This window comes from Dreissena polymorpha, chromosome 5 (genome assembly GCF_020536995.1).
Source record: "Dreissena polymorpha isolate Duluth1 chromosome 5, UMN_Dpol_1.0, whole genome shotgun sequence".
Taxonomy (NCBI): Eukaryota; Metazoa; Mollusca; class Bivalvia; order Myida; family Dreissenidae; genus Dreissena; species Dreissena polymorpha.
This window is the reverse complement of record NC_068359.1, coordinates 28,541,924-28,554,962: the sequence shown is the minus strand read 5'-3', so window position 1 is coordinate 28,554,962 and position 13,039 is coordinate 28,541,924. Positions and strand designations below refer to the sequence as shown.

The following is a 13,039-nucleotide window of genomic DNA, read 5'->3' as shown; positions in this document are numbered from 1 at the left end:
TGCGTACCACCTCAAATATTTTCTATGTACCTTGTCATATTGCTTTTATATTTTGCATACTTCTTTACCAACATGACCCCAATCTATAAACAAGAGCAGACAACTGTATCAAGCATGAATTATGTTCCCTTTTCATACTTAGAAAATTGAAAATTTGTGAAGTTTTGTGTTTAGGTTCACTTTATTTTTTAAGTATCAAAGCTTTTGCTTTTATACTTGCAACAATTACTAACTATCATAAGTTATTTAACTCTGACTGGCATTTTGACAGATTTATGGCCCCTTTTAAACTTAGATAATTTAACATTTGGTTAAGTTTTGTGTTTTGGTCCATTTTACTCCTAAAGTATCATAGCTATTGCTTTCAGACTTGGAAAACTTACCTTTACACTTACCTGACAAACCACAATGGACTCCACCCAAACCATCCCCCACGCTCCACCCCAGAATCCCCCCCTCCCCAATTTTTGTTGTTGTTTAAAGATCAACTAATAAATTACCACACCCCCACATTTATATACTCCCCCCACCCCCCCACCCAAAAAGTATTTTTTTTCTTTGAAACATGGTAGAAAAACAAACACATATTTATGCCCCCCTTCGAAGAAGAGGGGGTATATTGCTTTGCTCATGTCGGTCGGTCAGTCCGTCCGTCCGTCCGTCCACCAGGTGGTTGTCAGACGATAACTCAAGAACGCTTGGGCCTAGGATCATGAAACTTTATAGGTACATTGATCATTACTTGCAGATGACCCCTATTGATTGTGAGGTCACTAGGTCAAAGGTCAAGGTCACGGTGACCCGAAATAGTAAAATGGTTTCCGGATGATAACTCAAGAACGCATACGCCTAGGATCATGAAACTTCATGGGTAGATTGATCATGACTCGCAGATGACCCCTATTGATTTTGAGGTCACTAGTTCAAAGGTCAAGGTCACGGTGACCCCAAATAGTAAAATGATTTTCGGATGATAATTCAAGAACGCATATGCCAAGGATCATGAAACTTCATAGGTAGATTGATCATGACTCGCAGATGACCCCTATTGATTTTCAGGTCACTAGGTCAAGGACACGGTGACCCGAAATAGTAAAATGATTTTCGGATGATTACTCAAGAACGCATATGCCTAGGATCATGAAACTTCATAGGTAGATTGATCATGACTCGCAGATGACCCCTATTGATTTTGAGGTCACAAGGTCAAAGGTCAAGGTCACGGTGACCCGAAATAGTAAAATGATTTTCGGATGATAACTCAAGAACGCGTTTGCCTAGGATCATGACACTTCATAGGTACATTGATCGTGACTCGCAGATGACCCCTATTGATTTTCAGGTCACTAGGTCAAAGGTCAAGGTCACAGTGACAAAAAACGTATTCACACAATGGCTGCCAGTACAACGGACAGCCCATATGGGGGGCATGCATGTTTTACAAACAGCCCTTGTTATTTATTTAATTTTTGAAGGACCGTCCAACCATCCCACCCAAGCTATTGCTATCAAACTTGAAATAAAATCTTATTACTTTGTTTTATGTCCTTACAAATGTTCAATAGATTATGGAAAATATACCTGAACTCAGAATCGTCTATAAAGTACAACTTCTTTAAAACATAAGCGATCAATATGTTTTAATTATGGTTCTCTTCCACTTAGAATATGACTATATTACCTTGACCTTATTGAATAGGTAGGAATAATTTCCCCATGATGGCTTATGTTATACTGTCAAGCACTCAAATAGTCAAGCGCGCTGTCCTCTGACAGCTCGTGTTTAAGTTGATATAGAGTTTTTTCTCATAAAATCTTTTTTTTTAAGCCCATGCCAATTTAACAATTGTTAAGGGACAGTAAGAGACAGGTACACACATATTAATAATATTCAATTTTATTTGTAATATTCTATCAATAAAATTGAATATAAAATGTTTAGTGCATCATTTCAGTCAAAACATCATGTTATTCATCAAAGCACGTTATGTCTCTGTTGTTATTTACAAATAGTATTTTTTTTACAGAGTTCTAAAAATGACAATTCACTTATGAAGTAAACACTGTTTCGACCAGTCAATGTGTGGTGGTCCATAGCTCAGACTGAAAAAGCCTTTAAAGCTCTTTTTATGGGCACAATTTTCTCTCTTGTTTTTTTTTCCATGTAACTGTCCATCTGTCTGTCTGTCAATTCGTCTCTCTTTCTGGTGTCTGTTTCCAGAGTTTGTTTTTGTTTGAAAGGCTTAAATGTATTTACCTTGCTGTGTAAGTCTATCTGTATTACTTAAAAATAAAGTCCAAAATTGTGTTTCCGTCCATTGATTCTTGGCGAAGTTATGGGCCATGGCATTATAATTTTTCTCTAGAATAACAGTTTTGAACTTTTTTCCTAATTGCTTGCAGATATAAAGTTATTGGCCTTGGAATTGTCTTTAGAATAACACTTTATGATTTTATGATCTTACAGGTCAAGTTTGTGTTTTGTTCCATTTCATTGATTTTTGATGAAGTAACAATTTTCTCTAAAATAGCTGCTGTGCTGCTTCAAACTGCAGTAGGAGCCATTGTGTTTCACAAACACAGCTCTTGTTCTTAACTGAAAAATAAATAATTAATTTAAATTTGCCTTATTGGTACTCATCTCTGTTTTTACTGCATGTATTCAGTTGAAATGCTCCCATCTCATGATGCAGTTGTTGTGTTACATTGACGGTTGGGAGACGTACGTGTACTGCATGTATTAGTTGAAATGCTCCCCATCTCATGATGCAGTTGTTGTGTTACATTGACAGTTGGGAGACGTATGTGTACTGCATGTATTTAGTTGAAATGCTCCCCATCTCATGATGCAGTTGTCGTGTTACATTGGCAGTTGGGAGACGTACGTGGTAGATGGCCATGATGTGGAGGTGCTGTGTAAGGCACTCTATGATGCCAGCACGGTCAAGGGCAGACCAACCTGCATCCTCGCCAAGACCTACAAGGGAAGGGGATTCCCAGGTGAGATCTGGTTGTGTTACAAACCAAAAACCATAACTTCTTATCATCATTTTTTTCAAACCAAAATCATTTCATAGTAAAACTTCAGCTGCACCAGCAGGGGACATATCTTATTATACTAAGTGCTCCTTCATTTATGGAAAGGAACCAATTGCCAAACAGTGAGACAGAAAACTTACGTACTAGACAAGACAAACAAGTACCTTACAAACAGACTAAAGTGAATTAAAATTGGGTCACTGCCTTGGTAAATGGAAATGCAAGGAATAGGAGGTTATAAATGTTTTTTCAGAGCTTCTAAATTCTTTTTTTGCCCTGAAAAATTCACTGAACATAAAGTGTAAATACAAGATATCTGCTGAGCATTAAAGTCTTTGCTATTATAACATGTTTTCATAAATTAAAATATAACAATTCACATCACATGACACTTCAGGGTACACAACTATTTTGATAATGCACTTGTCATGCAGGACATACAATTTTCACTTGTCCTGCAAACACACGAACTTGTCCTTCAAATATGTGTAAAATAAAGACTGCAAGGGGCTGATATTTTCTTAATATTAAGAATAAAATCAAGCAGAAAGCGGACTGCACAGGCTATTCTGGGAATACATTTAAGGCACATGCATTGAACCCCATTTCCTCAGAGCGTGGCTGCAATTCTCGCTCTAATTTAAATGACACAAATAGCACCAAATGACACAAACTTTGCATGTCTTTTTGCAGACATAGAGGACATGCTGAACTGGCATGGCAAGCCCCTTGGCGACAAGGCTGACAAAGTGATTGCTCACATCAAGGAAAACATGCAGAGTCAAGGACCCTTCAACCTGCGGCCTCAATCCATCACTACCTCAGTCCCCACTGTGGACATCACAAATATTCATCTCGACAAGCCGCCCAATTACAAGATAGGGGAAGAGGTACAGTGAAATGATATGCATACAGGTTTAGTAAACTGATCTTGAAAAATGGACATTGTCTGGAAAGAGAGTTTTGTCTGGAATACTCATTGTATCTGTATGATTTGAATTCAATAATTATATTATTTGAGTATGAAAGTGAAGTCAAATTTCATCTAAAAGTTATTAATTATATTTTAACTTCAACATTTTTCCTGCCATTTTGCCCTTCATCAGGATTACATGTGACATATTTGTGATGGTCTTGTTATAGTCTTTCTAATTGTAGTATATTATATAAATATATATTACATGTATATATATAATTTGAAACCGTAATGTACTGCATATTTATCAGATAATTCACATGAATATTTTCTTTTGTTTAATACTTTGTTGAAAGGCTGTAATGTTTAGGATGCAGAGACCAAGTTTATAACACAAGCTAAATTGTTGTTGTGCACTTTCCAAAAATACTTATTTCAGGTTGCCACCAGATTAGCCTATGGCGTCGCTCTGGCCAAGTTGGGGTCAAACAACAGCAGAGTCATAGCACTGGATGGAGACACCAAGAATTCTACGTTCTCTGACAAGTTTAAGGTACGTCAAACAACTCATAGGAGGAGACAGCACTGGGAAAGCAGTTGTTGATATTAACAGTTTTAATAAATAAAGCTTGAATACTTGTATTGTTACTTAAAAGAATGTAAATGTTAAAAGTCCTCCAGTATAAAACTAAAAATCTGAGAAACACCAGAACAAAATTTATATGAGTGGTATTAGATGTTAAGGCTGGTGCTAATTTACATTAATGGGAGTGTTCTTATTGAACTTTTGCCTATTGTACCATCAATAATGACTGATAAAATGCTTTTGAAAGTTGAGCTTCAATTTTCACTGGTTTAAGATGTAAAAATTAGACAAAGATTAAGCTGACATATGTTTGTATTCACAGAACCTAATACACAAACTGATCAGAGGTAATCAATGATTTTGAAAACAAAAGATGCCATATTGGACATGAGATTCTGTTGCATGCAGTCTACTAGTTTTTAAATGCTACAGGGCACCAAAATATGATATTTATTATATGTGTCTTGTTCTGAGAAAACTGGGCTTAATTCATGTGCGTAAAGTGTCGTCCCAGATTAGCCTGTGCAGTAATGGTATTTTTAGTTTCAAGGAAGTCCCTCTTTACCCAAAATCAAGTTAAGGTGGAAAGTGTCGTCCCTGATTAGCCTGTGCGGACTGCACAGGCTAATCTGGGACGACACTTTACACACATGCATTATGACCAGCTTTCACAGAACACGACACATATCATTCTAGCTGTAAGTGGACCAGAGTTGTTTTGCAATTCAGCTGCTTCCATAAGTTACCTCCCCTCTCTCATATTCAACAGCTTGGTCGATTTTTGATACAGAACATTTACAGGAAAAATAAAGTAAACTTTATTCAGTAATTAACTTCCCCCTATCACGCAGCTACTTTTAGGGTAACTTTGTTTCAGGCTGCACATCCGGACCGCTACATCGAATGCTTCATTGCGGAGCAGAACCTTGTAGGAGTAGCCATAGGCTGTGCCACACGTGACCGCACCGTGGCTTTCTGCAGCACGTTTGCAGCCTTCTTCTCCCGCGCGTTTGATCAGATACGAATGGGCGCCATCTCTCAGACAAATGTCAACTTTGCTGGTTCCCATGCTGGCGTTTCCATAGGTATGTAATCTGGAAATCAGTCTTGTTCTGCTATGTAAGCATTATGTTTTGGGGGAAATTATAAAACCAATTTAGTTAAGTAGAGCAACAATTTGAAGTGTTATGTATTTGTTGAGTGTCATTTCTTTACATCTATAAATGCCATGAATTTCTATGAAATAAAAGTATAGGTCTTCTTACATTTTTTTTTACTGAGTGCAATAAGATTTTGCATAGTTGTTTAACTGGTTAACAAAAATCAGTAGCGTTTAATGTGACCACGTTGGCGGTTGGGTTTGTGGGTGGTATATGAATTTACCTTGTCTACAAGAAACTCCCGATAGTTTGCATGTGATAGTCATGGAATTGTTGGAAATGTTTGTGGGGATGTATTTTGCGCTAGTCAGTTAAGGTCAAGGTCTCTGTATGCATTCAACTAATGTGTGTGGGCAGCTCAGATTGAGACCTAGCCTGGGATTGCATCCATCATAGCCTGGGATTGCATCCATCATAGCCTGGGATTGCATCCATCATATCCTGGGCACGTGAAGGTCACTGTTACTGCAAATAGAACTAGAGTTTGGGCATGAACAAGTTTGGAAGGATGTGTTACACAGAAACTTGAGAAATTGTGACTTGGTAGCTTACCTGCAGTCCAATCTTTTGATAGCATAGCATTTAGGGCCAGTAAGGTTCAGGTCAATCTTTCTCTTACATAATTAGAAAAAACTGTTTCTGCTCAATAACTTAAATTTGGATGGAGGTATTGCTCTGACATTGTGTGTGTGTGTTCCTGTAATGTAGTCCTAGCTTTGGATTACATAACTGGCCATATGGACAATGGTCAATGTAACTGTTGCATAAAATAAAACAGTTTCTGCTCAATTACATAAGTTTGGGTGGAGGTAGAATGCTGAAATTTTGAGTGAAAGTAGCTTTCTTGACAACCTAACTTGAGATTGCAAATTAATTATTTTAAATGAATTATATTAATATGCTTAACGTCTTTGCAATCATTTGTGCAACAAATGTATACATTGTTTGCCTATTTTGTGACAAGTTGGCACTCTTTGGACAAGTGAATTGTTTCCAGAACCACATGTTAGGATTTCTTCAACAACTATGACAAACATACACTTTTGCCTGAAATAAAATGTAAGATTCCCTCAAGATATCGCATGGTAACTGTTCCTTGAAATATATAAGTTAGGATTTGTTAGAGCTATGTCAGTAACAAATATTTCATGAAACATTTTTTAACTCAAGAGCAATGTTGAACATGAAATTTTCACTGCAATAAATGCAAGACATCCAAGGGATGTTTGCCCATAATTTGAAGCCTATTCATGTTACTTCCTGTTCAGGCGAGGATGGTCCCTCCCAGATGGCGCTGGAGGACCTGGCCATGTTCCGCTCCGTGCCCGGCTCCACGGTGTTCTACCCGAGCGACGCCGTGTCCTGCGAGCGAGCGGTGGAGCTGGCTGCAAACACCAAAGGCGTATGCTTCATTCGTACCAGCAGGCCCAACATAGCCACCATTTATGCAAATGACGAAACGTTTGAGATTGGGAAAGCTAAGGTTAAAATTCTTTTTAAAAACTATGGCAGTTTCTTTTTCTTTTACAGCTGGTAATTAGTTACAATGCTTACAAAAGCTTTCCAATAGTGAATCAAAAAGTAGTATTTTTGAAGTCAGACCAATTAAAATTCAAGAAAATTGATTGGGAAAGATCATGATTGTTACATTTATTTGCAAGTTCAGTTCATCTTAAGCATAAGACGGCTGTTAGAAAGCCCTGTGTTCACAAAACATTTTTTGCAATTGAAAATCGATTTTGCTTGTCATTGAAAATGGATTTCCATTGTAGTTGTTAGGCAAAAAAGAAAATCGATGTCAGTTAAAATCGATTTTCGATTGCAAAATCGTTTTGTGAACACGGGGCCAGGTGGTTGGCTCAGAGGAATTAGGTTTGCTTTTGCTTTTATAGAACCCAGCAATTTGCAAATGTTTTCTTTTATTGTCTATTTAGATTATTCCAAATTATATAGTTTTTGCATACATTAAAAAAGAACAAAAAATCACTTAAAAGAATCTATTTTAACATACTTTCTGATCCACTCAGGTTGTGCGAAAGAGTAACAAAGACCATGTGACAATAATTGGGTGCTGCGTAACCCTTGTGGAGGCAATAAAGGCTGCTGACAAACTGGCCATTGATGGGGTCCATGCGAGAATCATCGACCCATTCACTTTGAAACCTCTCGACGCTGCGACCATTCTGAGCAACGCCCGCGAAACTGGGGGCCTAATTGTTACTGTGGAGGATCATTATGAATGGGGTCAGTTTACAGAGGGCATCATTATTTAATTTATTTTATAAAGTCTGCCAGTAATAGTTACAGGCTTTAATGCATTGTCTGTTTCTTACAAAATAAATCAATGAACAAGCAATGTAAATGAATAATTATTGTTCCATGCAGTGTTACAAATTTATCATTAACAAATTATGCTGAATTCATCCAGATATTGATTGATAAACTGACTAGCATTACTAGCAGAACTCCGATATTTTGTCTTAAAATAAAGTATTATTTTTATGCCCCCGAAAGAGGGCATATAGTGATCGCACTGTCCGTCTGTCTGTCTGTCCGTCACACTTTGCGTTTAGGTTTAATTTAATTTAATTAGTCCCCTACTGATGAAACCGGAGGGGACTTATGGTTTGCACTCTGTGTGTCAGTCAGTCTGTCACACTTTTCTGGATCCTGCGATAACTTCAAAAGTTCTTCATATTTTTTCATGAAACTTGAAACATGGGCAGATGGCAATATGGTGATTATGCACGTCATTTCATTTTGTTCCTATGTCAAGAATTCTGGTTGCTATGGCAACAAATAGACTAGAAATATTGCTGAAAATGGTGGACTTTCTCTGGTATGGGACTTATTGCTTGGCAATAGTCTTGTTTTAATTGTTAAGTCCTATTGGTATTTTGTAAGGAAAATTTGGAAATTTCTCATAGATTATGGATCAAAATGATGCATTTCTCACAAGTTTCAAGTTTACCTCGGAAAAGGTATTCCTTTTTCTCAAATTTGTTGATAAAGTATTCCCCAAAATGGAATGCTAGCCCTTTTCCTCTGATAAAAAAGCCATACATTTACCAAAGTAATCTATTAGTTATTATTGTTTCTACATCACAGGTTGTCTATTAGTAACTCCAATGTTTGCACATAACAGGGGGTCTGGGTGACGCTGTAGCCGGGGCCCTGTCCGAAGAGAAGGACATCACGATCAAGAAACTTGCTGTGAAGGAGGTGCCACGCAGTGGAAAGCCTGCAGAGCTCATGGAGAAGTACGGAATCAGCGCAAACTGTATTGTCAAGGCTGTACACAGTATGCTGAAGTAAGATGCATAAGATGTTAGTGGTTCTAGTGGACAAATTCTGTAGTTTTATTGGAATTAGTGGACAAATTCTTTAGTCTCATTGCAATTTGAAATGTAGTTAGATGACAAATTATTCTATGAAGTATGATTAGACTATTTACGGGATAGTTTGCTGATAAAAAGCATTTTAAAAACAAAGATATTGAACAAAGAGCATAATCATATTTTGATGGACGAATTCATTCAAAATTGTCTCCAAGCCATATAAAAACTATGCATTAAAAATGCAATCACTGATACACTAAAATATTCAGATGATCACTCTGGTGATACATGTTTGCTTTGATAAAGATGATCAGGTATTCCTTTGACATAAATGGAATACCAGTAATTATTCCTACATTAGCAACTCTTTACCTTTTTCTTTACTTTTTGTTATTTGTCAAAGTATAAACCCTATAACAAAATAAATTTGTCTTTTAACTATTCTTTGTTACAAATTCACTTAAGTTGTGCTCTAACCATATTTCATATCCACTTTGTCTCTAAATTATTTGTTTTTCAAATATTTCATACTGATAGTGTTCACTGCATAGCAAATGATTATTGTATTACACCTGTTTGTCTCTTACTGTAGGATTTATAAAGCATATATATAGACAGATATCTTTTTTTTAAATTAATGTATTTGTAATAGTTGTTTGCCATTGTTTTATGGGACTCGTTTCTTAACAAAGAACATGTTTTAAAATCAGGAATGTTTTGCAAATGGCCCAGACTTAAGGTATAAATATCACAGCAACTTTCGACCATAATATTGTATTGCAAATCATTCATTATTGATATCAGTATCATAGGTCAGTTTTTGTTTGCAACACATTCTATGAATAATGATGTAAGACATTTAAAACGTGAATGCCAGTTTAGGAGTTTCTTAAAGATTTGCAGTATATGCAGAAGTGTATGCTCAGGAAAACCTTGTTGTCTACCAAAAACTGCTACTAGTATTTGTTGTAAATGCTATTTGTTGTTGAACATTTTGTATTGAAAATTACACATATTGTTAACTTTGGACAATTGTTTGCAATTAGTCACAAAAATAACTATTTAACAGTGTTTCTTAGTCAAGTGAGGACTTGTACATACATACCACATTCCAAAATGATATGGAGTGTACTACAAAAAATGTTAAATGAACTAAATTGGTATAATATTATTCTATTATTTGTTACTTGAGCTTTTTGTTTATGCACATTCAACGTTTTTATATCTGGCTAGTAAAGGTTTTATATCATAATTGTTAGTGTTTTACAAAATGAGCGTGTTTCTAGTAATAAAACAATAATCAGTAATGAATTATGTTGTCCTTCTTGGAAAGCAAACGCATATACCGGTATACGAGTTAGGTACCTGGTATATAAACATCTGTATTTTCTGTTGAATAACAAATGTCCATGTGAGATCAGCCTTTTGGTAAAGGGGCACACAGGTCCAATGGGAAACTGCACTGCTACATGAAATGTGCTTGTTGATGAAAAATACCCCCTTTCCAATGCCCTGTCCAACAATACCAACCAGGCAGCTGTGTGTTTAGTGTAGTGGTTGGTACATCCGCTTCTTTTCTAGGCAGTCCAGGTTCATTACCCTCTCCCAGTAAATGTTGGTTTGGTTGGTGGTCGCCTTACCAGACATGTGGGGTTACCTCCTGGTACGTATACTTCCATAAAACATTAGACCACAACACATTTTGTCACAATCGTATTGCTTTCTTAAACAAGCGATGTGTTTGTGAAATACTCCCCATATATTTGACCTTGAAGGATGTCCTTGACCTTTCACAACTCAAAATGTGCAGCTCCATGAGATACACATGCATGCCAAATATGAAGTTGCTATCTTCAATATTGCAAAAGTTATGGCCAATGTTAAAGTTTGCACAAACAGACAGGGCAAAAACAATGTCCCCCCACTATAGTAGAGGGGGACATAAAAAGCTGATATTGAGCTTATGTTCAAAATCAGTCACACTATTCATGATACTAGGCTGAGCGTTACATTGAAGTGCTGTAAGGCACTCCAGGTCCTCAAATAATGCAACCTCGGGCATAAAAAGACCTCACAAGCTTTGAAGACTACATACCAACTGGACAGATGAACCAAGGGACACTGATTGAACTTTGTGATGTTTACAATTCGATCTTTTCGAAACTAAGGGCGAACAAGAGTTGTCTCCCATTCGGGTAGGTATCGGGTAAAAAGTAAACAAATCAAACGAAAATACGGTCTGCATCTCAGATCACTGAAATCGTAATATTTACTGTTCATTTCAATTAAAATTTTACGTATACAGTTATTTCTTCATTGATTGATATAGTTATAGTTTGTGTACATTAGTAGTTTAATGCTGTATTGTCTGTTTGTCATATAATTTCGCGACACCGATCTTTTCATCAGTAAAAGTTTAGAAACACTGTTAATAGCTTTCTGCTTTTAAAACTGTGCCTGTTGCATTATTCAATTGATACCCAACATTTATGAAGTTTCTGTAAGGTATTTCATTGATTGATACACCTCATTAATGTGGGTTTATTCTTAAATATTGATTGATATTTTTCTTCTGTCACTGTCACACTTGACTATCAGTTTCTGGAAACATTTGTTTTAACCTCATTTTCATACCAGTTTAGTGTAAATTTCTTGATTTTACGATTTATAAATTATGATGTTTTTGAACTGTTTTTTTATTTAAATATATTTTCTTTATAATACTGTGTGAGAGTGTTGTGAATGGTAATAGTTCAGTGTTGTGTTGTTTATTTTCACTGTCCACTGACAAAATTAATTGACCGGGTTCTTCTTCGGATACAGCACTTGCTGAATCGTTTGCTTGCTTTAAGATTCTGATTTCATTTCCAGTTGGTTAATATTAAGGCATCTTACTGTTAATGATTTTATCACATTAAATTAAATTGCTTGCATTTTTTTTATGAATATTTACAATGAATGTCTTCTAAATGTTTGTTTGACGTATATGTGACCTTAAATAGAGAATTGCTATTATATTGTCTTTTTCATCGAAGAATTTGTTACATTTTACATTTACATTGCAAATCTGGGGGAAGTTTTATTTATTTCAATTCTATTAGAGCTTTTGTTAGTATTGTAAACATTGTAACAAAAGAAGTAATTGCTTTATATGATTAATTTTTTCATTCAGCAATATGGTTCAAATCATGTCTGCACAACAGAGTTAAAAGGTGTCTATATAATGTTCTTAAACTATTTACTAAACAATATAAAGGAGAAATAGCTTCATAATACATATGGTAGGAATATAATTATGGTAAAAAAGGAAAATTCTCAAAATGAGCAATATCTCTTTATCCCATAATTTTTAGAATTGTCTGCAAAATTATGTAATAAGACATATGCATATTTATAATGAACCAAAAAAATTGTCAGTTTTTTACAGTTACCTGAAAATTGTTTCATTTTGACATCAAAGAAATACACTTATAAATTCATCTGGGCACAATAAAAATGAAAAATATTTTCATATTATTCTAAGTCTTTGTTGGGTCATTATTTATAAACATTGCTATTGTTTAGTTTTGATAAAATGGGAAATGAAGATGGACTGTTGTGATACATATATCAATATATACTTATATGGTCTGTGATATATGTGATTTGAAAGTATATTTTACTGTAGCATGTGACTGTACATAGCACTCAAGTAACAAAAACACAATGGAAAGATACAACTCATTCAAAATTAAAAATATGTTTTATTTATCAATACAGTAGTAATGAAGAGTTATTATGTTGCATCAAATAATTTGTTTACTATGTCATTGAAACTCATCAACAGGTCTTAACTTTCTTTTAAGCCCTTTCTCAATCTTAACAGTGTTCAGTTTTTCAGTACATTACTTGTCGGCACCAAATTCAATGAATGTCAAAAACAAAGAATTTAAAAGAAGAAAGTTGCCTCGCCAGTATAAAACATGATTTTATTTTCTGAGGCTTTAATGTCTTTGATGGT

The 13,039-nt window shown here is 35.5% G+C and overlaps 1 protein-coding gene and 1 long non-coding RNA gene across 2 annotated transcripts in view; both read left to right on the top strand.

Annotated features, from left to right (window-relative positions):
- Positions 1–10,346, top strand: part of LOC127882130 (transketolase-like) — a 48,532-nt gene extending 38,186 nt beyond the window's left edge. The window contains exons 6-12 of the mRNA XM_052430593.1: positions 2,873–3,000; positions 3,733–3,929; positions 4,395–4,508; positions 5,419–5,626; positions 6,970–7,184; positions 7,729–7,945; positions 8,847–10,346. Of these exons, the coding sequence (XP_052286553.1) occupies positions 2,873–3,000; positions 3,733–3,929; positions 4,395–4,508; positions 5,419–5,626; positions 6,970–7,184; positions 7,729–7,945; positions 8,847–9,016 (1,249 nt within the window). The 3' untranslated portion in view covers positions 9,017–10,346. The remainder of the gene's footprint in view (positions 1–2,872; positions 3,001–3,732; positions 3,930–4,394; positions 4,509–5,418; positions 5,627–6,969; positions 7,185–7,728; positions 7,946–8,846) is intronic.
- Positions 747–1,445, top strand: LOC127882149 (uncharacterized). Its single transcript, XR_008050424.1, has 2 exons — positions 747–1,016; positions 1,155–1,445. It is a non-coding gene; the product is annotated as an uncharacterized LOC127882149 (long non-coding RNA).
- Positions 10,347–13,039: the final 2,693 nt, after the last annotated feature.